This window comes from Aquila chrysaetos, chromosome 11 (genome assembly GCF_900496995.4).
Source record: "Aquila chrysaetos chrysaetos chromosome 11, bAquChr1.4, whole genome shotgun sequence".
Lineage (NCBI taxonomy): Eukaryota > Metazoa > Chordata > Aves > Accipitriformes > Accipitridae > Aquila > Aquila chrysaetos.
The window spans coordinates 21,184,139-21,210,929 of NC_044014.1; the positions used below are offsets into that span (position 1 = coordinate 21,184,139).

The following is a 26,791-nucleotide window of genomic DNA, read 5'->3' on the forward strand; positions in this document are numbered from 1 at the left end:
AATTCTCAGTCTTTGAAGGAGTACTGTAGTAGAAAAACATCATTTTTGGCAGCTGTATGGAGCAGTTGTCCCCACTTTAAAATAGAGATTGTCATGGTGCAGCTGGTGATTTATGGTGATGGGGGCTAAGCGTGTTACTTGGGATGTTTGTGTGCAAGTGATTAGCAATAAATCATCTTAATCTGTTAGATAAGGATATTTGCATTGCCATTACTGGGTTTCAGAGTTAACATCTCAATTCCTGGCTCTTCAAATGTTTTTGAGTGTGTATCACTGCATTGGCTTCAGGTATGTTGGGATGGTTTTCTGCTATGCAGTGGGGGAGAGAAACTCGGAGGAGTCAGTGTGCAGTTTAAAGCAAAATGGTGGTGAATTTGCGTAGTGCATCAAGCCTCACATCTACCACATTCAATATGAAAGGTGGAGAGACTACATTTCACTCCCTACGGACAAATGAGTAAAGCAAGGTAATGCAAATTCAGAGTAGTCACACCTATGGGCTGTGGACCTGTGTGCAGCAGAGGAGTGGTGAAGGTGCTGTGACAGTCCTTATCAACGAGGCTAGTGGTGTGAAATGTTTAGCTGGTGCATGTTGATGAATCAAAGCAGTTCAGAGCACAGAGGTGCAAATGTCTCCTGCTCTCCATCTCGTACTCCACTGGGAAAGGAGCTGTCTGAGCCCCTGTAACAGTCAGCTGCAGCTGCAGGGCCCTTTCTGAACAGAGGGACTCTTAGAGCTTAATCTAGATACCACTGAAAAAAGTGAAATATTTTTGTTCTTGTTGTTTGGGGGTTTCTATTTTATTTTTATTTTTTTATTACTTGCCTACATTTTTTTTCCTAGGAAAGTAATGGTCTCAGGGGAGGAAATCTGGGGAAAGATCGTGGTTTAGGCTTCCTGAGGAAAATCAGACAGAGAAGTTCAAATTAGTTTTCAGCAAAGCAACAACAAAAAATGAATTTTGCGTCATCCCAAGACAATTTGCTGACTCCCAAACCAAATGTTTTTAGTTTATTTTTGCACTTACTGCTTTTGCCTAAGCTTTTCTTTTGCTGTAGATCAGCTTTTAGATCAGAAACATATTTATCAGGAAAAAATGTTGAAATACTTTATGCAAAATGTAATGTTTTGAGAGGTTTTAATTTAGGCCAAACCCATTTGTACAGAATTAAAAAACTGTTCCAATCTCCTTGAAATACAGCTTCCATTTCTTCTGGCTCTGTTCTGTTGTGGAGATGCTTCTGTGGGTAGCAGTGTAGTTAAATTTCTCTAGTTGCACCGATCTGAAGCCAAATGTATGTTATACACTCCTAACTGGTTGAGGGGAGAACAGCTGTGCTCTCTGGTCAACATAGCTGCCTTAGCAGACACTCTGCCAATGCAGTTAGGTATCAGTTACCTGTCTTCACAGGAGGTTTTTGTTCAGTGTGAGCTACAGGATGTGTTACAGTAGCAAATCTGCAGCTTTGTGAGCCTAAGCTGAAGGCATACTAGAATGATGCTTCAATCTGTGTACTGATATATCTCTGGCATCACTGGAAAAGCTCCTAGTATAAGTCTAGCCCTGGAGCTCAGTTAACAGGCCTAAAGCTCTCAGCTGTGATTGTGCACAGGAAAGAAGTGGGGCCAGACCCTCAGCTGAGGATAAATTAGGCTTTGCTGACATCATTAGAGCTGATTGACTTCTACCTGCTGAGAATTTGGCCCAGTGTCATGACTCTATTTCCACCCTGCACCTTGAAATATAGGCAGCTTTTGTTTGACTGAGTAGGCCTGTATTTTAGTTGGACAATTACTGTTGTAATTGCCAGTTCTGAAGAGAAGGTGATTACCTGCTATCAGCTCTGGTAGAGAGAAAGGGAAAACAGAAAGTTAACTGTCAAGTCACTGCTCTGAGGAGGCACCACCCAAACAGAAGAAATCCTGGCCTCAGTGCAGGACTAAAGGGCTGCAGGTCACAGGCAAGCAGCAGTGTAACCCTTAAAGAAAGCACACCCGTGGTTTAGGAGTCTTATAGGGAACCTGCACTGTTTCCATTTCCTCACATTTTTACATGAAAGACAAGTTCTGTCTCAGTGTCTGCCCAGTGGAGGGATGTGAAAATAGAAATACTGAAGTATATAGTACCTTGGTACTTCAGCCTGATTGTAGCCTAGAATTCGGATTCCATTTGGAGCCAGTGAATTGCCAAGGCAGATGTAACATGCTTGAATGAGCTTAACAAGATGATCAGGACTCTTTACCAGTGTGGCTTGCTTAGAGCAGTGCTCCCAACACCAGAGATACAGGAAGAAATTGTAATTAAAGGCAGCCTTGAAATTCAGTATGTGGCTGATTTGCATTTTACCATTTTATTCCTCTTTCCCCTTGCCCGTATAAAAGCCTGAGGAGGTTTGCACGGTGAGACTGGCATTGCTGTGTTGCATTATGTATGCTTGAGGGACTGTGGAGTGGCAACTCAGTAATGAGGATGAAAATCAGAGCTTACTCTGGGGAGAAAAAGAAACTTTTCCCTTAACTGGTGCCTGGGGGCTTTCATCCTCTTGATTGCACACATGGGGCAAGGTTGTGACCCTCTATTACTAGCAGTGCTGGAGGGGATTGTCATGGGATTGTACCCAGTGGTTCTGGAACTGCTGGTAAGGATACCCCACAGAAGCTGTGCTGCTAGCTTATGTTGCATGTGCAGTCTTTCTGTTTGACTCCCATCTTTATGTCCTTGTCTTAATTTTCATTATCCTGTTTGTGGTGGAGAGGACAGGTGTCTGCTGAACTTTTTTGCTAGTAGGACTAGAAGCAAAATTGCACCTATTTCCTGTGCTGAGGATATAAGGAAAGGCTCCTTCCCTGCTCTCATAATGCTTGCAGGTTTACAGTGATTTATTCTGTCCCCTATGTGTCACTAAAATCCATGCTTTGCACTCAGTTCCAGCAGTAAAAATGTGTTACTGAATCAGTTTGCTGTATCAGTATCTTTTAGCTAGGCACTGTAGACTTACCACTTTGTCCCGTTCTGCTATGTTAGTGCTATAGGTACATTTCTGTCCTCATTTTGGTTTAGGTACCTACATAATTTCATTTATTTCATTTCCAAAGTGAATTAAGAAAAATGTAACAAGGCTGTGGGGTTTCCCATTCAGAAATATGTAGGCCTGAATTCATATGCTCTGCCTCTTAAGGGAAAACACATAATAAGCCCTAATTCTGAATACTATGATTATGTAAAACTTGCAGCTTCCAGTAATAAAAAGTAAGTCTCTTACTGCTTGTGGACTTAAAATAAAGATCCAAGTAGGATCTGTAAAGGCTTAGAAAACAGAAGATAAATAATAATGAAAAATTCCCACTGGTTGGAAGCCAGTCTCCTGATTTTGGTGGGGTGACCTGAAATTTGTGAATGCCTGGAGTGGCAATGATTCAGAAGCCAGATTGTGTGCAGGCTGATTGACAAACAAAAGTCACTGTTGCTTTAGAAACATGTCATTTAAAAATCAATTAAGATAAAAATGCCTTCTGGAAGCTATCAGTGGACTTCACACTACATAGTAATCTTCTATGTCAAGTGGCTTTTCAACACATCACCCTCTTCAGCTTAGGGAGTTTAGAAGGGTCCTGGTAAGCAGAATAAAGAAATACAGAGACATACTAGGGAAATAGCATCTCTTCCCCTCCCACCCCCTACCCTGCTAAACTAGAAAAAAAAAGTAGGGCAAATTCTGTAGCCTTTATGCAGGGAAAGTCCCATCAACTTCAGTGGGAGACTTGGCTCAGGGAGAAGTATGGGACCCAGGCCAAAGTTTGCATTCTGGTTTTTAGGAAGTTAATATCACATGTTCACAGACTAATGCCACAGAGCTTTGCAAAGGTAGCCAGTGGAGAAGTGACATGCCTCTAACTCAGTGGACTTCTGGCATTTAATTCCTGCAAACTCCAGTCTTCGTGAAAATCTTTTCTTCATTGGAACATGTTTGCTTGAACGTGATGGTAGGAATACAGCCAGCAGTGCTTGAATATACCCATAGTGTAGGCATAAATTAAACCCCATTCTTGCTATGGGACAGATAAGCATGAAGGGTCTTAGGTGTTCTGCAGATGAATCATACTTAGCTCATCAGTGAGTGCCTTGATTTAATGAAGCCATAGTATGTTAATGTTAACACTGAAAAAAAAGCTGTAAAGTTACATGCAGCCATGCTAACTAGCTACAAGCATTTAAAAGCCCGGGCATGAGCTCCTACTTGGCTATTCTGGCCATAATTAATGATGACAAGTATGTTGGAAAAATAATTATTTTGCTTGCTTTGAAAGACAATTACTTGCTCGAGGCAAGTGAGGGGGTGGGATTTATGTGGCTGTAATAAGCATATGTAGATGGCATCTTCCCAGAAGAATATTGTAGCCACAGGATCTTTTTAATTGACCTGAGATTCCTTTGTTCTGCAGATACAATTTATGTATGTGGTCACAGACTAAAATGACCCTACTTGTTTTAGGGCAGGCTGAGTTCTAAACTGCTGAAAGGAAAAAAGGCTGCTTTTATCAGCCCAATCAGCAGCAGATGGAAATCTCTCCTGGTCACTTTGGGTGGGGAGAGAAATCTTTATAAATGGGTGCCCTGAGTGCATGCTCTCTCCATCTGATAAAGTAGAAGTTGGGGGTATGGCAGCAGGCTGGGCTGAGTATTACTGCAGTCATCTTGTATCCCTCCTGTGTCAGGGCTTGTATAGCACAGCAGCTTTTGCCTGGCATGTGGCCATGCCATCCTCTGACAGCCACCTGCCTGCTCGTTTACCAGGTTGGGCTGCAGAGCCTTGGCCCTTTCCAGCCCGGACATGGTGGTGGAGTTAGGGAAGGAGTGCCTGTTTCTCCATTGCCTGCCACTCTAGAGCATCATGTTACTGGGTGATGGAGGGCAACTGCTCCACCTCCACTCCTCCCCCTTCCCACCAGTCACTGGCATCCCCTGCATTCAAGGGCTATAAGAGCCATGTAGTCTTATCACATAGGCTGTGATCAGTTGCTTTAACAATAAGGTAGAGTCTCACTGCCTTTTTCTCTGAGTTTCATGCTGACTTTGCCCAGGTGGGAAATAACAGCAGAAAGTCCCGCAAGGCTGTAATTCAGTGGAAAATTCCAGCATGTGGCCACAACTAACGACCTTTAATAGAAAGCAGCAGTTTTCATGTCTGTTGTCAGTCACTCCACTGTTCCTCTAAGGTGGTAAAATCCTCTTGGGCCACAGGAGAAGAGAAGGGGAACCAAAATACTGCATGCTGATCACTCATGTACATTCAGAAAAATCTCCCTCTTATTCCCTTTTGTAATCTTGTGGTGATTGTACAGAAGTCATGATCCCTTTCTCCAATTCCCATCTGTAAGATGAGGAAGATGATGCTGACTTTCTTAGTAAAGCATTTTGAAACCTGATACAGAACCTTGTTACAGAAAATGCAGTATTAAGAGTCATAGGTGCTCTTCTCTGCACTAGCCAGCCTGCTGCTAATGGCAAAGATTGTGCTCTGTGAACTCTGCAGTCAGTTTCTGTTTGTGAACTGGGATCTGAAGTTGGGGGAAGGAGGAGGATCAGAAGAGGAGGGACCCGATAACTATATGTTAATGCATTTTTGGAGTGATGATAGATAACAGAAAAATATTTAGATTTCTTGCAGTCCTGCTTGTATCTAGTCCTTTCTAAAAGCATTACTAAAGGAAGCGGACTGAAAGCTGGCTGAATGATAACGTTTAAGTGTTTTGATCCAATTCAGTCTACTCTTGGTGTCTGCAGATTTTTGTCAGGATAGAAATTTTCACGTGATCTCTGTCTGTTTGGAGGGCTGACTAAAGAAAGCTATGCCTGAGCAACAGAAAAATACTAAAGGATAAAGAATAAACTGTTCCCCCATCATGAAGATACAAGGTCTTAGAGTTCCTCAAAGTAGGTTGTGACGGTAGGAGGTGGGGAGTGAAAGAGAAGGAGCCTGTGTTTCATTGCCCTGGATGAGAGACACAAATGTTTGTTTGCGTAAGTTCAAAGTTATCGCTGGAAATTGCAAGTCTAACAGGAGGGCAACCTCTGCTTTTAGCTCCAAGGGCAGAGTGAGTTGGAAATGAGGCAGAATATAGGGATACTGGAGTTAAAAGCAGTAGGGTTTTGTGCAAGGTCATTAAAGGGCCAGATTCTTAGGCAGCTGGAAGGCATTACTGCATTAGTCTAAATTTGACCCTGTGTTAAACTGGCAGAGAAGGGAATTCCCTTGTAGTGCTGGGTTTTACTGGGTATTTCTTTTTTTAATTTACTGTGAGCAAAAAGGCAGACTGACTTCGGCAGAAACTCCCGCCTGGTGTGTCACTGTGTGGGGGGCATATCTGCTCGCAAGAGGAAGTTGGAGGATAAAGGGGATGTTCCAAGGGCTGTTTGGGCATGACATCTTTTCCCATGTACCACACAGTGACAGCAGGAGGAAGTGTCATGAGGTTCAGGGATGAACTCGGAGAGTTCATCCTGACTGCTGAGTTTCTCTTTCAAAATAACCAGATTCTAGTGTAAATCTTTGTTTGGGGTCTTCTGGAAGGAATTAGCAGTGATGGAAAGTGCTCGCCCCACCCAAAAGTTTCCAGATATCTGCGGAAGGATTTGTGAGGCCATAAATTGTGTTAGATCTGGGAGAAAGTTTGAGCTGTCTTTGATGACGTAAGATTAGGATCAGGCCTTGATTCCAGATTAAAAATGGTGTAGATAGGTTTTGCTAGGCCAGTTCCTTCCATACTCACACATAGTGGTGTCCCACAGTCTTTGGGGGAGAGATGTGTGCCAGTCTGATCATGGATGGAACAGATGTAGTAGGTACATGCACAATAACGTGTGCAAGATTTTTCCAGCTTCTGAAGCAGATGGTACTGGGCCATCTCCAAGGGCAGTGCAGTAACTAGCTTGGCCACCCATTCCAAGATCATGTGAATTCCCCAAGTCCAATCCACAGCCTGCAGTGGTTCACAGGTGGCAATTGCCTGTGTCACTGACTCATAGGGACTCTTTTCTCACCTCTTTCCTTTCTATTGTTCCTCTCTGCTCCATATGTGCTTAAGTACCCTTCTGCTCAAACAGGTTAACGTGATTAAGTTAACCAGAGCTTAGCTTGAAGTTTGCTATGGAAGAATTGTTTGTGTGTCTGAAAGCTTGCCAGCTGATTTACAAACTGTCAGTGATAGAGCAGAGACTTGGTTTTGTTTTGTTTTGGGGTTTTTTTGTATGGTGGTACAGATACGGGAACAGTGGCATCCTATTGAGCATCGCAAGATTTATGAATATTAAACTATGGTGAAGTTTTTCAGATTGCATGCTGAATGGATTTACCTTGAGCACGAAATGTGGCTTTCCTAAAAAAAAAAAATAAATATATTTGTGCACTGACAACAAATGATTCAAGAAAAGGCCCTGCTATTAGCTTTCTACCTTGCAGAGCACACCCCCAGTTTATACAGTCTTCATTATAGAATTGTGTAGTCTTTTACTTCATAAGTATAGTACGAGTTTCATTTGGATCACTTAGTTTGCTAGTCTACAAAGCTGACTTCAAATCCAGCCAGTCAGTAGGTTATTGGTTGTAGGTTATAAATGTTCTCCCTTTCAGGTAACTGCCTACTTGCACCTCAGTGCAGAGAGGACTTGGCAGTATCCCAAAGGCTGGAAGCAGTAAAAGCCAAGAGCTAAAGCACCCATGGAAGTATAGATCTTTTGCTTTTACGTGTTTTCCGTTACAAGTCCATGAGCTTTTAAAAGAGTGAGTCCCATCTTCTAGTCATTACACATGGGAAGACTTGAGGCATGGAGAAACTGATGTGCCCAAGATTGCATAGTCAAATTTCTGGCATTGTCCTTTATATTCCAAGGAGTGAGGGTTGAGGTGTTGCCTGCCCGAGAAATATGCTGTGGTTGAGTGAATTAGAGGTAGATAACTAGGAGGGAAGTGTATGTGGATAAATGTCATTGCCATTAAATGTACTGTCCCAACTTTATGGAATTACAAAGGATATGAAGTCTGTACAAAACTGTCTTAAGTTTTCCAGAGAGGCAGCAGAATCAACAAGAATAGGGCTGAATTTCCAGATCAGATCATCTTGGCTGAATAAAAGCAAGAGATTTTTAGGTGGCCTTTGGTCTTAAAAGCAGCATGGCAGAGTGAGGGAAAATAAACAGCCGTAATCACGGAGGGCAAAGCAATGGGGTTAAGCACTTGTTCTTTTAGTACCTACTACCCAAAAGCCTCAAAGATTTTTACAAATACAAGCATGGCCATATCGTCACCCCATTTGAAAGACAGGGAAACTGAGGCATAGGGTAGTGGGCTGACTGTCTGGAATCAAAACCTCCTGATGATTTCTTTAACTGCTTAGCAAGGCTTCCTTTTTTCCAGAAGTGCCTAAGAAGAAAATGAGGGGATAGCTTGATGACTTGACATAAGAGGTTTATAGTGATACAATTTCTACTCTAGACAAGAACTGGTTAATAGAATCAGGTTTTTTACATTATCCAAACCTGATGTGTTTTCTTCTTCCCTTCTCAACATATTGCTAGTTGCTGTGGCAGCTGAGTAATGCAGAAGTTCTGCCTGAAAAAAATGTTTCCTCCTTATATGATACTGTACATATTGTCATGGAAATTGTCCTCATTTCCCCCGAGCACACTTTAAATAACTCAGAACAGCAGTGCTAATGAGCAGAAAGATATCTGCAATCCCCACCGTGCAACTTGACATACTTTATCCCACTCTGAATTCCCTTTGCTCATCATTGAGCATTTTAAAGATCTGGTATAATAATTTGCTTTCTCTCTTTGGTCCAGTCATTTTGCTTTCAGCACTTGGTAATAAAAGGTCAGCTTTGGCTGAAACCTTAGTGTTGCAGCCATGCCGTTTTTTACTGCCAAATATCTTAAGAAAAGCAAGTGTCTCCGAAAGGGTAAGTCATGATATTTTTGGTGTGTTTAGTGTTGTCTGTTTTGCTTTAAATCACAGTAAAGAATTTATTTTGAATTAACAAGCAGTGGGAATGGATCTATTCATACTGCTGGTCGGTTAGCACGGGGGGTTTTATTATGCTGTGTGCATTTTTGGTTCAAGATACAGTGTATGTTATTATCTCGCATTTTACATTCAGTAAAGCCGACTAGCTGAGAGAATGTTTAACCCTTTAAACATGGAGCATATGTTTTGCACAGGGATGGAATCCCTAATACAGAACAAAACAGCGACAGAATGACTGTGTATATTTGTTTTCCAGATAAGTTTAGGTAGGCAGCTGAGTAATGCTCTAGTATTTTTGTTTCTTTTGTCCGAAAGGAACATTTTAAAAAAATCTGCACTGAAATAATAACTTAAAATAAATCATACTAAGTGACGGAAAAGCATATTTCCTCTTAGCATCTTTCCTATGTAGGGTTACCTGAGTGCATGATTCCACGTAGATTTTCAGCTCACTGTTGTGAGGTTTGCTTTGAGAATGGCTGTGCGGGCTTTTCCAGGAAATGTGATTGTTCTACCTCCAGGTAGATGTAAAACTCTTAATGAGAGTAGTTTGCCTCTAGCTTTATAAAAATTGACAACATAATAAACTCCTAATAGAGAAACATATTGCTTGTATTTTTCTTGTTCCATTGCGTGTGTCTTTATTGTGACATTTGTTATCTAGCCAGCAGTCCAGTTGTGGGTTTTTCATAAAGGCGAACAGCAGTGATTTCTTTTAGTTGGGACATGCATCAATTCCAGGGGATCTAAGGAATCTGACTTGCTTACTTGGCTAAGCATTTATATATATATATATATATATATATATATATGTATTTAATATATGCATTTTCTGAACTCCTTGTTTGAGTATGAATTGTTTCTAAGGCATAGCTAAAAGGTAGAATTGGATAGGTTTTCATCACAGGTTTAAAGTTGAAGAAAAGGTTTTGAAGAAATGGAAATTTGCTTTCTTTAACCTACCTTTGTGTTTCCTACTGGGTTCCTATTTTAGAAGGGGATTGCACAACAAGAACTAGCAGTTGGGGTGTGAGAACTGAGTTAAGCTGACCTGTAGCTGCTGCTACCAATTTTTTGGTATTTTGTTGAGCAAAATGTGTGCGCATGTACACAGATTTACACAATCATTCAGGAATTCTTAAGGATAGACTCATGTCAGCAAGTTTTTATTAGAAAGAAGGAGAAAAGATTTTAACTGAAATCTTTATTTGGTTTCGCTAAGTTCTTTTTTAGAGTTGTATGTGTGTACATATATATGCCACTTTACAAGGGGGCATAGAACAATTTTTGCTCCCTTGTTTTGCTCATCTGCTAGGGGCACTCAGCTGACCAGTGCTTCTTTCCCTTATAGCATATGCCACAGTAGGAATGTCTTTTTAGATAGACACTAAGGAAAGGTGCCTGCCTTACCTCTGTCTGTGGAAGGCATTGCAGGAAAGGGCTGGTGGTACAGCCAGGAAAGGTAAGGCTATTCTGACAGGTGCACCTGAAGATAAACTTGCCCAGCCCTGATGCCTGCTACAAGAGCAGGCTGTGTGCATCCTGCTCAATACCTACCCCTCTGTGGCAAGAAGCTGTGATTTATTAGATGCACAGCAGCCACTTTAGGGTTGGAGCCCAGCTTTAGACATCCAGCATGGGTCAGTGTGACCCTCTAAAGGTTACAGTTCGAAGGTGGGGAGCAGCCACTCACTGCTCAATCCTTTGCCTAGTCAGCCAATCCTTGTTGCTGCCTTGCTATGATTTGGCATTCCCACTTGTGCGGGCAGATGCTGGGCTGGCATGGGAGAGGGCTAAGCCTCCAGAAGGAGCAGGCAGGGGCAGGAGCTGTGGCTGTAGGCCTAGACTCGGTGGTGCTGCATCTGCTGGGAGCCACCGTTGGTGCCACAGTGCAGTGGCTGTGATTTGCCTAGCCCTAGGGCTCAGCCTTGCAAGAAAGTCTTGCGCGCATAGGAAGGCGGTGAGGAACTGGGAGCAGTATCTTGGTGCAAAGCCTATGCAAGCAAGAGGGGGCTGTGAAGTGACCATTTAAGACCAGAATCAACATGAGCATAATCTGGGCCTTTAAGAGATGACTGAGGAAAGCTCAGCCAACAGCAAGCAGTTGTATTCTTAGTGAGTCACTACGAATGTGAAAATTTTCAGCTGACTGAACACTCCAAATAGCTTTTCCCTAAAAGCAACTTGGTGCGCCAAAGAGTGTAGAGGGTGTTGCCTCTCTGAGCCTGCTTCTGCCAAAATATATCTGATCTGTGAAATCCATCTAGCTGTCCAGAATACCTCCTGCTTCAGGCACACTAGCAGGGTAGGGATCCTGCTTCCTTCTGATGCCTGTTCTGCTCTGTGCTAACCTTTCTCCTCTTGCTTCCAGGACATTCTGGGAAGGGAAGTGCCAAAGCATGAAAGGAGAACCTGTGTATTTGAGTGGGGAGTGCTGAGGTAGCTGGGCATCTCCACAAGCTGTTTAACATCAGTCTGTCACTAATCTTGCTTTGCAGAGCCTGGACTCCTGCCAGTTTTTGAACCACTTTCCATCCAGTTACTTGAGGCAATCCTTTCTAGCTCCCTTCCAGAAAGCACTTCATTTGCAGAGGTTTTTACTGTGGTCTGAGTAAGGAGATCCTTCCCAGTAAGTAAATGTGGTCATTAAAAGGCATTAGATGATTACAGAGTGTCCTAGGCATAGCATCAAAAGTGCAGTTGCATAAAAACTATGGTAGCCACAGGCTCCAAGGGATCTGTCCTTGCTGTTCTGCTCTGTGTCTCTGAACAGGGAAGGAGCAAGCCAGCAAGAGCAGTGAGGTTCGTGTATGATCTTCCTTACAGGTTCAGATGGCCTAGGGACAGGAGCTGGGCTGTGGACAAGTTGATGGCCAGAAATATTGGTCACATGGGAAAGAAAAGTCCCAGGTAAACACTCCTGATGCAGCCTGAGAGGGAACTTGTCCAGATTAATGCAGGAAGTGGCCAGCAGAGCTGGGAAATGGGACCTGATTCTCCAAAGTCTTACAGCCTGAAATCCCAGGCAGTGCAGGGTTTTGCCTCTTAGCTCTTTGGACAATGTACCAAGTTGTAGCTGAAGCCTGTTTCTCCCCAGTTGAGCTTTATTCTCACCGTGCTCCATTTTATCTTCTCACTGGTATTCTAGGCCAGGCTACACTGCATTTTGGATTAATTCTCTATTTGGTTTTGTGGGGGTTAAGAGAGCTTCCAGACACCCCTGAAATGAAACAGCTGAGCTGAAGTACAACGTTCTCTCTTGCTGTACATCCTTTGCTTTGCAGACTGTTGTGCCTGTGGAGATTTCCTGCAGGTCTCATTTGGTGATGTATCCTCAGCCTACTCTTACCCTCTGGTAAAACCTACAGCAGATTCTGGAAGATGCAAGTAAGGGCTCCTTTATTTCTCCTATTACCAGTGTTAAGCACCATCAAATTCCTATCAGTTACACTCCCCCCCCACCCCCAGCTGAAGTAAAGCATCAAAACAATGAAGAACATTTATCAACCTCTGCAGTCTGTTGTTAAAACCCACTGTTCTCTCATATGCCTTCCTACAATAAAATTTCTGTTTTCCTTTGGCCATTCACTGAGCACTAGCTCAACACTACTCAAAATTGGGCTATAAAATGTCATACAGTCAGAATTGTCTCTGATCTGGCAAGTCACCATTGGTTTTTCACCTGCTTCTTGATTTCTAGTGGGGAAAAAGAAAGTTTCAGCTCCAGCAAAGCCTTTTCCTCTTTAATACAAAAAAATTAATAATGAATGTTTTATTGCCAAGTGGTCCGTCCTTTGCTGCAGCTGTAGATTTACAGGACTTCAAAGCTGGATGATTAAGGCACAGTTTTAGTTTGTAGCCAGGCAAGCCAAACAATCTCAGCTTCAAAGGAGGGGGGTGTTCTTTAATGTTGTGGGCTCACTCTTTGTGTTCAGCAAACAGAGCTGCTGGGGAAAATGCCATGTGCAGCAGACAAGTGATGTGGCTGCCACTCCTGGGAAGGGAGTCTGTTAGCTGCTGCCTGAGAAGAGCAGCCCACACCCAGCAACCTCAGGATATCTGATGGCTACCAACTAGGTCATTTTTGCATGATGTTGACCTACGAGACTTTCAGTGTCTGCTTTTAGTATGCTCAGAGCTTCTGTCTGTGTGGACCTCCAGGGCTGGTCATGCTAAAGGCAGGATTTGGGCCTGAGCTCCGTTGCCTCTCCTGCTCCTTTCTGTCTGCGCCTGATTGTTTTCCTCCTCTGATGTGCTCACAGGGTGGGCGGTTTTATATGCATTAGGGAAGTTGAGAGAGGCTACCTCAGTGAAAGGAAGCATCCAATCCATACAACACTGTGGTTTGAGGGGAATAAGGGCCAGGACTGGAGATGAAGATGCTCTGCGCCTACGACAGTCGTGTTGAAAAGGGGCCATTGTGATTTTGTTCTTATGTTAATACTTTGTCCAGTCAACCATACATCCACCAGTCCAATCTAGCAGGGAGGGACGAGGAGCTGGATAGCTCCATAATTAGATGGACCTAGGAATTGAGGTGGTGTGTTGCTTTACTTCCAGCTCTGAAGCCCAGGCAGTGTGACCTGACCCTTTGTGTTTTATTAAACTCCTTATCCACATACCCAGTAGATGCTACAGTGCAGAAAATAAAACAAAAGCTTCATGATGAGGCAGAAAAGGGGGCTGGATAACTATGTTACCCCTTGAACTGGTGAGAGTGTTATTTTCTAGGACTGTTTCCTCGACTAGAAATCAATCTTACAAACCCCTACAAAAGAAATTAATGCCATAGCTTTTGGTTGCAGCAAGGTGCAAACATGTTGCAGTGAGGTATCTGGGATCAAAGCAAGGCATTTGAGTAGAGCATGAGCCCACAGGCAGTCTGGATCCTGGCTGTATACTCTGCTGCTTTGAGCGGTCGGAGACTCCAGGAAACAGTGTGCTGGACTCCATGGGCCTGGAGATATGGAAGGAGCTGGCAGGGCACCACAGAGACATGTCTGTCGTTCAACAAATGACTTGAAGAGCCATGTGGCTCTGGTGCAAATCTCCCCCGTCAGTATTAAAATCTGAGTGGAACTGGGGCTTTATCCAACCACTATCTAGGCTTTTGTGGGATCCAGGCCACTCTCCACAGGGCTCTGGGATTCAGCAGCCAGAGAGGCCAGCGCTGCCAAGAAGCGTAGTGCTCGAGAGGCAGAGCTGGCCAACACACTGCTGTGCCTTTCAATGAGCCATGCGTATGCTGCTGAGAGAGTGGTGACTTCAGCTCGCCGGTTAAACCTCTCCAAATAGAGGAGGTGCCAGGCAACCACTGGGGCTGCTGAGCGAAGGAACAGCTTTTTGAGACGCAGTACGCTCCTATTTCTAATGTGGCTTTCCTGTGTTGAGAGCACTGCTTTGGTAAGAAAGTGGCCTGCTTTCTCTCCTGTGCTGGGGGAACATCTTCATGCTGTTCAGCTTGTTCTCTCTCATTCTTTGCTTTCTAGGGCAGGCACTGCCTTTGCAGTTGCACACGACTGACCTTCCAAACAGTATTGCTTGCTTTATGAGAATCAATGTTTGATTAATCCAGGGTGCCTGGATGTGGTAGTTCTGTTTTTTATTCCTGGCTCTGTTAGTCGCTAGTTCGGTATCATACTGGAAATCATTGAGTGTCTTTGTATCTCAGTTCTCCACTGGTATGTAGGAATTTCTCACTATGGAATTTGAAGGCTTTTTTTTTCTTTTTTCTTTTTAATGCAGAGAAAGCATTTCCCCATTGATGCACAATATAACCTTGGAAAGTAATTTTAACCTCTCTGTGCCTGTTTCCCCGAACCACTAATGTTTAGTTCTATGTGACAAGCATATTCCAGCAATGGAACATCTTTTTTGACTTCTTTTAATTTATTTGTTCATAGCTAAAGCATACTCTGAAATCACTTTCACTTGCATATACTTGTCATAAGATTGTTTTGCAGTTACTGTGGTGTGACTATTCCTTACCTGAAAAAGGCAGTCTGAGCTGTGTTGGACATTTTTAATTGTACAGAGAAGTAACAGAACTGGACTGGATGAAGCTGATCTTAGGATAAGTCTTTTTACCATCTGCTGCCTCCTTAGAATCAGCCTTCACTCATATTTAGACTCTAACATGGACAGGATTAGAATATCTGCAAACAGGACCATTTAAGGCTTACAGATGTTTGACTATGCATTTGCATATATGCTCACTTCTTATGATCATTTTTGTGTAATGGTTTCATGCCTAGGTACCCTGATCATCTAACTTAAATTATACAAGGCAAGAGAACTATTAAATCTCCTTTCTGGAAGGCTGGATGGAGGAGCTGTGTCTGGCAAGTGGCTTGCAGATTTGCTTCAGAGACTATAGATTGAGTTCTCTCTTAAAGAGAGTTAACTGACAGAGATCAGACTTTCAAGGCAATAGTTTACTGCTGCGTTGGGTTCTTGCTTTCACACTGTGGACCATTTAAATAAAAATAATGGTAAAAGGTAATGTTCTGTGTCTTTAATGCTAGGACAGTAAAACAGGCTGCAGTCACAAGCCATGCAGGCTTATAGCTCTGTCATTTTTTTCCCTCACCTTAGATTTGTATGCCCTTTTAGGGACTTTCAAACTTACCTGATTGTTGTCAGTAAAAAATGGGGAAGGGAGGAGAAGGAGGTACTTCCCATGCTCCCCCAATTCTCTCTGTTACCTGACCGGGGCTCAGACAAATCATAAAGCCATCAGTGATTTCCGCCCCCCACCCCCCTCCAGCCTTGCAGACCATTAACCCAAATGGTTCTTCCATTTCCAAACCTTGTCCTCTCCAGCTTCCTGCGTACCACAGCTTCACTGCAGATATATAATTCATTATCTGGAAAGCTACTGTTTTAATGTAATATTAAACAGGCAGCAGCTCAGCAGGTGTCCCCAAGGTAAGGAAGGCAGCATGCTGCTGGCAGCAGCTGCTGGCTTCAGGCTTATCAAGATTTCTTTGTTTTGAAACAGAAGCTGGAAGGCTTCTTAATATACCATGTCATTGGCTGAGCAGATCCTGGTTTCTGGCTGTTATCCTGCCTTTCACTGCAAAGACAAAAATTCTTATAACACATGCTGCCTGCGATAGGTGCATACAGTTCTGTGCTCTCAGGAGAGGAGCAGGGTGATGAGAGGGAGGAGGCTCGCAAGGCGGATTCATGTGCCCTATTTCCTGCTCTCATTTTTCTTAGCGGACCAACTGGGCTAAATGTATCTGTCGTATATCACAACGTGCATTGAGCAAAGCTTTTTTGTTCCGTGGGATAAGAACTTCATCTTCTGTATTTGAACATCATAAAATAGGTTCGTGGCTGGGTTTCCCCAGAATATGTGGGTCCTAAACTGGCATGTGTAAACTGCATGTGGTAAACCTGCTTTGTCCCTTTATCTGGTACTTGATTCTAAGCTTAGGAAAAGTGGAGATTTTTTATAAGGTAACGTTTCTTGCTCTAGAGATAACTGGACTGTAGTTAGAGTTTGGCTAGCCAGTGTGAACATCCATGCTGCAAATGTGCTGTCACACCAGGAGAAAGTTACACTATCACACTTGGTTGCTGTACTTACCTTTGTGGGACTTCAGGAATTTTGGGGCACATTCCTGTGAGTTGTAATGTCTCCTGAGCATTTGTCTCCTTTCTGTGCTCCTTTGTGGAAATTGTTTTAGTTTGCCTTGTTAGTAAAGAGACTCTATCTGGCTAGGACTGTGATCTAGCTTTGGTCAGCAGCCTTTGCTTGAAGCATGACAAAGACTGTAAACTATCAAAGAGCATAAGATGGTTTGAAGGACCTTCTGGCAGCATAGTGTAGCCCTTAGTAGGTGTCAGTGTGCTTTGCTAAGAGACTGTGCATGCTGGTGTAGTGGAGGTTTTCTAACCTGATCCAGGTTTTCAAATGCAAGGATTTGCCTTCTGCCAGCTAACCATTCTGGAGGTAGACTACCAGGACAGAATACTTAGACTACAGTGCCATGCAGATCTAGGAAGACTAGCAGACATTCAAGGATTTCTGCAGGAAGGATGTCACTTTACTGGGGTTTGCTCCAGTCCACGAGTACTGAGATGTACAGATAGGAAAGGTTGTACCAGCTCAGAAGCAGGTTGCTGTTGTCTGGAGGAGCTGGACAGCAACAGGTCAGTGGCTGATTGCTTTGGTGCTGGTGAGCTTTCTGTGCTGTGGGAGTGGAAGCTTGCAAGGCAACGCTCGAGGCAGTTCTGCTGTGCGCAATGAAAATAGTGAATAGTCCCAAACTATAAACGTGCTTCTACAAGCAGTCACCCTGAACTGCGCTGTGGACTCTAATGATATGCACCTGAGCTTTATTGTCTGCCTCTACTATGTAAAGGTGAATATCTTAACTTGTCAGAAGAGACACTACCTATGTGCAGGCCTTTGGCCTGTTGTGGAAGAGACATACAACAGCAAGATGGGATAGCATGCAATGGAAGGGTACATCTGTAGTATTTGAGTATGCTATAGTGACAGTGAATGCTGCAGACTGGACTTCTGCTGGGAAATCCATTGAGTCTCAGAGAAAAGCATTCTGAACAGCAATCCCTTGAATTTCAGTGGGAATAAGTCCACCAGCTGAAGACGTGTCTCAGGATGAGTTGTTTACCTAACAGGATCTTTTCATTTGTTGTTTAAATCAGCATGTTTTTGAAAAGTGACGTTACATCTGCTAATGATTAACCACTTCAAAGGAACTTTTAGGGAATTTCTGATAATGCTGTTAACTGGGAGGAATTTTTCCATTGCCAATGGGTGGAGAGAATTAGAATTGATTTTTCTAAGCATTGTTCTGCTAGCGGTTCACTGACAGTTGTCCTAAAGCGCAAAGAATTGAGGGCCCCACTTTTTGCATTGGCACAACATTGAGTCCATTAGCCATTCCTGGTTGTGTTCTGAGCAGCCACAGTGCTGAGCCCAAGTGACAAGTATGAACTTTCCTTTTTGCCACAGAGCACTGTTGCACAGTGAAGAGTGCTGTGTTACACAGTCATGTTTAGAAGATTCATTGGTTACCCAATGCATAGCCAGATACAGGAGGAGATTGCTATAAAACTATTCTGTGCAAACTATAACAAGACTATGGACTTGAATCAGAATATCCGTGAGCTCTCAAGTTTGGATTTAGAACAGTAGTACTTCCATCTACATTGTCTCATTAATACTGGCAAGGGTTTTTTCCAAATTTGCCAACACATTCCCAAAGGCCTGCAGTATATATTCTTTTGCATTTCAATCCCTTTTCTGCATTAATGCAACAAATAACTTCATTTTTGTGAAAACAAAGTCTGCAACTGTTGAGTCCTTAATGATAGCTCATTTATTTGCTGCTGCCAAAACTGCTTGTAAAGCTTCAGTCACTTCACTGAAGAAAATAATAATGTTTGTAATTGGTTGGCTTGAATTTCTACGGAACTCTGTATTCAGTCTACAGAGAATCGGAGTCTTTACAGGCTCAGCTAAAAGCTCTGGTCTGTACAGCCTAAGTTGTAGCAGCAGATGGCTTCACTTCCATTCTCCTTAGTTGAAAGTAGGGCATTGGCTAAGATGGGAGACAGGTAGTCGTTTAAAAATACAGTGAGGATGTCTTTGGTTTCATGGTGGACTAGGTGCAGGGGGAATTAAAAATGGGCTTATGAGGGTCAAGGAGGAGAAGACAGTTGTAGAGAGACTTATTCAGAAAGCATGAGAACCACTTGGTTCCTATCAGTGAGCAGACCTGGAAAATGTGAGCATAACAGTTCCAGAAGAATGCAGAAGTTGTATATTATCTCTCCAGTATGAAATTATTAAAGAAAAATAGATCAGACTTTACCATTCTGATGTTGTGATAAGTAATTTCTTGTCAGGATTTAAAATTTCCCTCAATTCTTGTCTTCAATGTTAAAGATTTGAAGAAATTTATGAGAATTAGAAAATTGCCTGTGGTTGCATGGTAATGCATAAAAATTATCCAGTCATTTTCATTCAGATATTTCAAAGCATGAAGTATCATCATCTTTGGTCAGGAAGGAATTTCCTCCCTTATAATAGCGTGTAAACATAACCACAGTTGGAATATATAATTTGATACATTCCTCAGAAGTGTTGAGCACTTGCTGCTTTGGAGAACCACATGGAAACGTGTGGCCTGCTTTGCCACTATTTTCCGAGTCTTTCATACATACGTTTGTAACTTTTTTTTGTACCCTCAAATTCATAGTTGCCTTAATTTAGATCTCTCCTGCAGTGTGCCCTGTAGGGACAGGCACACAGCTTCTGCCGGTGGGCTGGCCTGAATCGCTTCCCTGTGAGTGTGTGGCTTCTGCTGGCCTGAGAAAAATTCATTTCCTTTCCATCCAAACCAGAGGACAGTGAAATGACCAGGAGCTCTGCATAGCCCAGACAGTTCCATGCTGCAACACTATTAAGAGCTAGGCTCATTGTAACTTTCTAGATTTGAAAGACATTGAGGAAACACTGCAAGGGTTAGTTTTGTGGAGTGGAAGAAAGGAGGGTAAGGAAAAGGAGCCTGCTGTTTCTACGAGGCTGTCTATGAAACATGCTGGGCAAAAAGCTGTGCAACCTTTTCTTTCTCTCCTTTGTCATCCCTACCTGCCATCACCACCACAGACTTGATTTTTGTTGCAAGGTTAGGGTCTTCTTTTGTGTTCCAGCACACCTGCAGAGAGGGACAGAAGTTGTCCTTTTGTCATTCTAAGGCAGACACTTCATGAGGTGAACAGCTCCCTAAGAGCTGGTGACATGCCAGGTAGATTTTGAAGGAAAGGTTTGTGAGCTCTGGGGCTCAAGTTTGTGCAAATGGAAGAAGCTGAACCACAACTAAGGCTGGGCTCCCAACACCTTCAGATTCTTTTCCAGTAGGAACTTTGTTTTTCCAGTGACAAGCTGGTGCCAAGGTGGCAGATACCTGTTGCCTGGCAGGCGAAACAGTGTTGGTGTCAGCAGAGGCAACACCGTACCCTGAATTCCTCTGCTTTGTCAGCAGATACTGCTATCAGAGGCAGTGACCGTGCCATTGCACACTGAGAGCTCCACCTAAGAAGCTGCTGCTATCTCTGTTATGATCTAGTTTTTGAAGTGATCTAGGTTTTGAAGTGAACGTATTCAGTTTCCACAGTAACCCCCTATCAGGAAACATTTGAGTCAAGAGCCACAAGGGTTTAATTGAGAAAACTGTCACTTGTTTGACAGTCTAACTCCTGAGGCATTGTTGGACATAATTAGAATATCGGTACTCTAGAATTCACACTCAGTATGAAACGCACTGGCGAAGTGGTGTCATAGAGCTCCTAGCAATTGCTGGTGTAGTAGTTGCTCCTCATGTTAGTTATTGTTGATCGATTCCTCTTTGGAATAGTTCTGCTGGCATCCTAAACTAGCTGTGACCACATTGGAGAGATTTCATCTCTTGCTGCTAGCTAGCAGAAGCTGATACAAAACCCAAAGCAATAACAATACAGCTTGCTTGTAGGGATACTATACAGAGTTGGGGCCACGTTTCACAGGCTCCTGAAACCTCTCTAGTTAGGGAGGCAGCAGCGTGATCATTGTTAATGGCTGTTCCTTTTATGGGGCAAAGTAATTGTGGGCGGAAGCTGGAGGGAATGGTGCCTGAGCTGTGTTGGTACAAGGGAGATGTTATGTCCTTGAAAAAAAATAATGTACTTAGCAGCTGCATATTATACCTGGGCTCATCTCAGCCCTAAATATTGGGCTGCTGCAGTAGGAGTGGCCTTCCCACAGTTGTGAATTCACCTTAGCCAAGTTAAACTGGTTAAACTGTACTTTATGGCCACAGTGAGCAGCACATCCCAGGCAGCATAGTCATCTCGTCTCTGAAATGTCAAATAATTGAAAACAAGGAGGCACGAGAGCATTGGAGTACTATTGCAATAAATATGTTTTAATGCCAGAAGTGTAACTTAAAAATGACTGAACCTTTTTTACTGAAACTTCTCACAGTTCAGCCTAAGGCAGATAAAGCACATTACGTAAGCTGATTTATTTTTTTTTTTAGACTTAAACGTTACAAAGCACTGAACACGTGTAAGCAGGTTTTATAAGCGCGTGTTCAAGGTGGCATTTGTGTACAATGCTACTTGCTTTTCCTTTAAGAGTACTTGAAATTGTTTTTTTCCCTTCCTCTTATCTTGCATCTTTTTTTCTGTTTCCCATAATTTCTGGAGTGTGACATCACCTACCTGGAATATGGGTTTGTTTATTTTCAAGGTTTTGGTTTATTTAAAGTGATTGGTAGCATTAATCAGTTCTTCAGTTTAATTAATAGATAAATCTAGAGTAGTACAGGTCACACACATTATCAAGAAAGGCATCTCCAGGAAGGAGAGTCAACCTAACCTGATACAATTTTTATGTATAAAAGGCCAAAGATTAAACCAAATCTTCATTTCTTGCATATAGTTTTAGTAATCATACACTTGATCCTGACAACTGAAATAGAGCACTAGCCTTAGGTTTTTAAGGGTTTTCTGTAGTCTGTGTACCAGTACAGAGAAGCTGTAGTGCCTCTGTTCATGTTAAATCTTGTCAGAATTTTTGCATAAGAAACCACAGTTCTGAGGTCTAATCTCTTTGTTGGTGCTTTTTAAAAGCAGTTTAATGGTGTCTGAAACCACAGAAGGCATGGGAGGGGAGAACAGATCACAGGGCCTTTGGATTAGTTCATAGATGGCAGTGGCTTTAGAGTGTTTGCCTGCCTTTGCTTTATTCTCTGGGATGAGGTCTGAGATCTGGGATCTAAAAATCATTTAGGGACTCACAGAAATCCTCTGTGAGGACTTTTAGTTGAAAATTTGATCATCTTCTACTTATAACTATAATTAAACCTGGTGGATTGAAAAGCATTTAAGGAAATTAGGCATTATATTTGACTGAAAAGTCAATGAGATTTTAGTGCCTGCTTGTAAATCCTGCCCTAAGAAAATCTGAACCATGTCAATTTGAGCTGAACTTACTCAGTACAATAAAAGGTATTTAAGATTTCACTTTCCTCCTTGACACAACCAATGAAAGTTGAATGTTAGAATCCCCTCAAACTCCTTCCAAACTGTGGAAATAAAACACCCTTCACCTACAAAGGTGCATGTTTCTTTAGGAAAAAATTGCCAGTATGTTGTCCATTGGAACTGAGACATAATAAATTTCTTTTGATTCAAAGCTTGTTTCTTTTATTTTTGCTCTGTATGATACTAAATCCCCAAACCTCATTTTTTTCTTAATTTTGTAAGCTTTTTAAAGTGTGATCATGAGTTTACTCTCTCAGCTTCCAAATCAACTTCCAACTTGGATATCCCATATATAGATAGATGGGTGGGTGGATATAGATAAGACACAAATACAAAAATCATGGCAAGCACACATCAATGTTTACTGTGCTGCTCAATTATTCACCGATCATACCCTTGTAGAGCCTGTCAGTTTTCCTTATTTTTATCTGTCACTCCTTGACTACTACAGATTTTTCTTGCTGTTTTTTCTGTTCTCAAGTAGCCTAAATGGAGCATTTCAAGATCAGTTTTGTATTCACAGCAAGTTTTCCCTTCTGTTACAGGATCATCTGGAAAAAACAGCAGAAAAGCAGTAGAGTTGTTATTGGTTGTAGTCAAGTTTAAACTGCATGCTGATGGCACGTTAACCTAAGATTCAGGTATGAGAGACAGGGTCTATCTCTAGCATTCAGGTTCTTGGAAAACTCTGGTTGGGGGGGAGAGTGCTCAGGATAGAGGTTCAGCATTAGCCAGAATCAAAGGCAATGATTGAAGAAATGGAATTAGGTTTCAAGTGATTATTCCAAGCACTCTTAATGACCTTTTGCTTACTCGCTAATATTTCTTTTGTCTCTTTTCATAATCCAGAGTTCAAGACTGGGGTTTTGTGTTTTTGTTTTTGTTTTGTTCTGTTTTTTTCCTGCTGTGCAAAGAAAGAGTCCCCCTAATAAAGCTGCCCTTAATCTTGACAGAATTAATCTACCTCATTTTTCACCTTCTTTCATTGTTGGGGAGATCTTGGAGCCCTGAATCTGATACTCACCTTTAAGACAATCATGAAGAGCAGGTCAGGGAAGATGAATCATTGCAATTGTTCTTTTCAGCTGTGGGTGCTAGTTTTTGTCCATTTGTCAAGATCTTTGTTGCTGCTTGTCTGCAATCAAAGGCTTCCTGTCACTACTTGCTTTAGTGCTGAGGGCAAACGTGTCAGCTGGGCCTTGCGTTACCCACCAGCCACCCCTTTCATAATTCAGCCTTGAACTGCCATTTGCCTCCCCACTTGCTGCAGCAGCATGCGCATGCCCAACTAAATTTCACTCTTACTGAAAATACCACTCTACTATCCACACCAAAGCAATACAAACATGTAAATATATACACACATGCAAGCATTTGTAATTGTGTAAATTTTCAGTAGAGTTGATACAATGACAATACACAAGCACATCAGTAAGCAGAATGATGCAAGAAATGGGTGAAAGGCAAACCAGATGGGGGGGTGGAAGGAAGGGAAATGGTCTGAACAAAAAAAGAAGCTGCCAACTTCAGCAGAACCTGACAGCAGCTTTACTTGAGAATAGAAAAGTTCCTCCTTTTACGTGCAATGGGGCAGGAACATCTCCTATTAGGAAGTCCAGTCCTGTTCCCCCTGAACTTCTGTTTCCATACAGACTAAGGCTTGGTTTCACGAATGTTGATCTTAAGAAGGTTAAGCTTGAGTGAATGAAGTTCAAGGCAAACAAAAAATTGCTGTGTTTCCTCGTTGGAAACAGCTGTATAAAGGAAGAGATGCAACTGAATGTCTGTTACAGGTTCTTTGAGCAGGAACACAGCGCAAGACATGTAAATACAGCATAATGGCAGCCTTATGTTTTGCAATTTCCAGCGAACGCATACCAGACTGAGGATGGTCCAAAAGGAAGAATTTTCAGTAAATAGGGCTTTGAAATGTGGATTGTGATTCCTGCTGCTGTCGCAGCACTCCATCTGACCTTCAGCAAGTCACTTAGCCCCAGTCTTTCAGTATTTAATCTTCCCTGTTGTGGGGCATAGGGGAGAGCTAAAAGGAGGACTGTTATTAAGGATTAGGAGGTGGCATGTTACTCTGAGGTGAACACTATACAGCTGACATCAGCAGCAGATGGCTCTAAGGCCATATGAAAGGCAGTTGCACAAACCACATGAGCAGACAGCATATGAGAGCAATTCTGCCAGCTTTAACTAGTCTGGGCCTGGCAGAGAGAGCATTCATGCAATGCAGCTAGGGGCCTGCAGCTATGCTGTTCCCTTCAGGCAAAGATACCTACCAGTGTATGTAAAGCAACTTGACAAAGATACCTTGAGACAGGGGTGGCAAAGCACTGAAGTCAGCTGGGACCTGCAGCCCTTCTGATGGTAAGCAGTAACAAAACAAGTCCCTTAATCTTTCTAGGCTATTACATTTACTGGAGGTACTTGTATGGTTGCCATCACCTTTCCTGGTCTTGAAGTTGTTCAGTTTCTGTGCACCTGGGAGGGAGGCAAGTAGTGCTGCCAACTTGCTTTATGGATAGGGATGGAATCCAGTGCATCTTGTCCAACGTGCACTGGAAATCTGCAGCAGAGCAGGTGATTGAATGCAGGATGCCCTGGTCATAAGTTAATGCTGAAGCAGGTGGACTGTTCATCCCCAAACTTAAGCCTCCTGCTTCTGCCACATCTACTGAGGTGCTTGCACTCTGTTTGTGTTTGCAGACAGTTTTTGTTTTTTTTTTCTGGTGTGGAGATGAAAGCAGCTTTGAGCAGAAGGACTGGAATGTCTGCCTGTGGCAATCCTGAGCTACGCAGAGTTTGTCTCTGAGGGCCAGTCTTGCTTGTATAGGAGCTTGATTAAAGATGAGTGAGAAGCTCTGTTCAAGGGAATGAAAAGCCCTTGTCTGTGTTTGAAATCATTAGCAGAGTGTTCCTCTCTGTCATGGTGCTGAGTAGCCAGAGCTCTGTTTGATTCGTGCAGCAGAAGTAGCGCTTGTGTGCTTCAGGGTTAGTCTAACGGCAACCGTAGTAAGGGCTGGAGCTCTGTTAGTGGTAAAGATGTTTGAATGCAGTATCTGAATGCTCGCTTCATATTGCTGTGAGAGGCAAAACTAAAACTCCATATCCAAGTGTTTCTAGGCGGGAAGGTTTAAAATCGTTTTCCTGAAACAATTCCTAAAGACTAGGGTGTTTGAATTGATACAGTGTTTGTGTTGCCAACTCAAATCCGAAACCCATAACAAGATCCTGGTTTGGGTTTGAGCCCAGAAAAGGAAAGCATCTGTAATTTCAGGTAAAATTCTGGACTTCTGAAGAAGGTGTATGTGGCATTGTTTCCTTGTTTTTTTTAAGAACTACTATGTATTTGAATTTGGCTGTTTCTCATTCTTGTGACTACTGAGACTCAAAACCTGTTGAATGTTACAACAACGTAGAGACGTGTCTGAACTCTGCCCTTTAGGGAACTCTAGTTCTGCTTGTTGCCTCAAGGATGTAGTGAAAGGAACCAGCCATGTGTGGAAAGGAACATGATTAAAATGTTATTTAAAAAAAAATTAGTTTATAAGTGGGTCTGCATGCTCTGCCACTGCGTATTTGTGTCAAGCTAACATAGGAGGCTTTCTCTAAGAAGCAATTCTGAAGTGCATTCTTGTTTCTAAACTAGCCTCCATGCATGGAGTTGTCTTCATTTGCTTGTACTTATGTGACTAGTCACTACTAACTCTCCCACAGGCAGCTTGTAGGGTCATGACCTTGCTCCTATTTAAAGTTTCAGTGGGGAAAGCCAACCACGAAGGAGCTGTATGTAGTTTTTGGCAGAGTCTCTAGCATGTACAGGAATTTTTTTTTCCCCATCCTGTTTTTACTTTTTACATACTCAAATAGAAGTATAAATGTTTTTTTTTTCCCTAAATGCTTGTGTGAAAAAGGCCCATGAAGGTTTAGAAGGCAGCTGGCTGGTCCAAAGTAACATCTTAAGGGAAGGGGAGTTGTAGGCAAGTCCTTGTGGTACAGCGATTCAGTGGGAAGATGCTGAGACACCATTTCTGCAGAAGTCCAGTAAGAAGTCATCTTCATCCTTCTCTGTTTATTATGCTTCATATCGTAATCTTTGTATGGGTTAGTTTAGCTGTTCTGACTAAATTTGCAGTCTGTAATTAATTCTAAGCTAACATTCTGGTCTTGTCCTTCATGGCTTGGGTGGGCAAGAACTCAGCTGGGTGCCTTAAATTTAAGAACAGGATCTATGTTTTACCTTGACCAAGCTCAGCTGATTACTGGTGATGTGACCCACACAGTAGATTTTTTTTTTTTGAGACTGTTTCGTTCCTTTGAAGAGCTAGCTTGAGCTCAGGCCATCTATCTGCCAGATCCTGAACCCCTGTTTCTGATGTGTGCGGAGGACTGTGAAAAGCCCCTTTCTTGCTATCTTATCTCCTGTAAGATGTGGAAAGGCATGGCAATACGTCTGCCAGGTAAGGTACAAGAATTAGACCTCATGACCTCTGCTTTCACCATAAGGCTGACTATGTTGGTAAAAGAATTAGGCTGTGACAGGAGTTTCACAGACTGTAGTTTCCTGCTCTGACAGTTCTGTATGTAAAGGATGAAGTATGTCCTCCTTGCAGTGGAGTATGGTAGAACATTGTTCTATTCAGATGCCTGCATCCTAGCCTTGAGCTGGAGAGCTTCATACATCTTAAAGAAT

General features: G+C 42.6%; 1 protein-coding gene across 7 annotated transcripts in view; it reads left to right on the forward strand.

Moving 5' to 3' along the window:
* Positions 1-26,791, forward strand: part of ARHGAP22 (Rho GTPase activating protein 22) — a 163,214-nt gene that overhangs the window by 87,615 nt on the left and 48,808 nt on the right. The window contains exon 1 of one of the 7 annotated variants that reach the window (XM_030029741.2): positions 8,725-8,959. The exons of 5 other annotated variants lie outside the window; for them this stretch is intronic. In XM_030029741.2, coding sequence (XP_029885601.1) covers positions 8,908-8,959 — 52 coding nt within the window. In that variant the 5' untranslated portion in view covers positions 8,725-8,907. Of the gene's footprint in view, positions 1-8,724; positions 8,960-26,237; positions 26,559-26,791 lie in introns of those variants that run through there. One more of the 7 variants, XM_030029740.2, reaches the window with a different exon arrangement.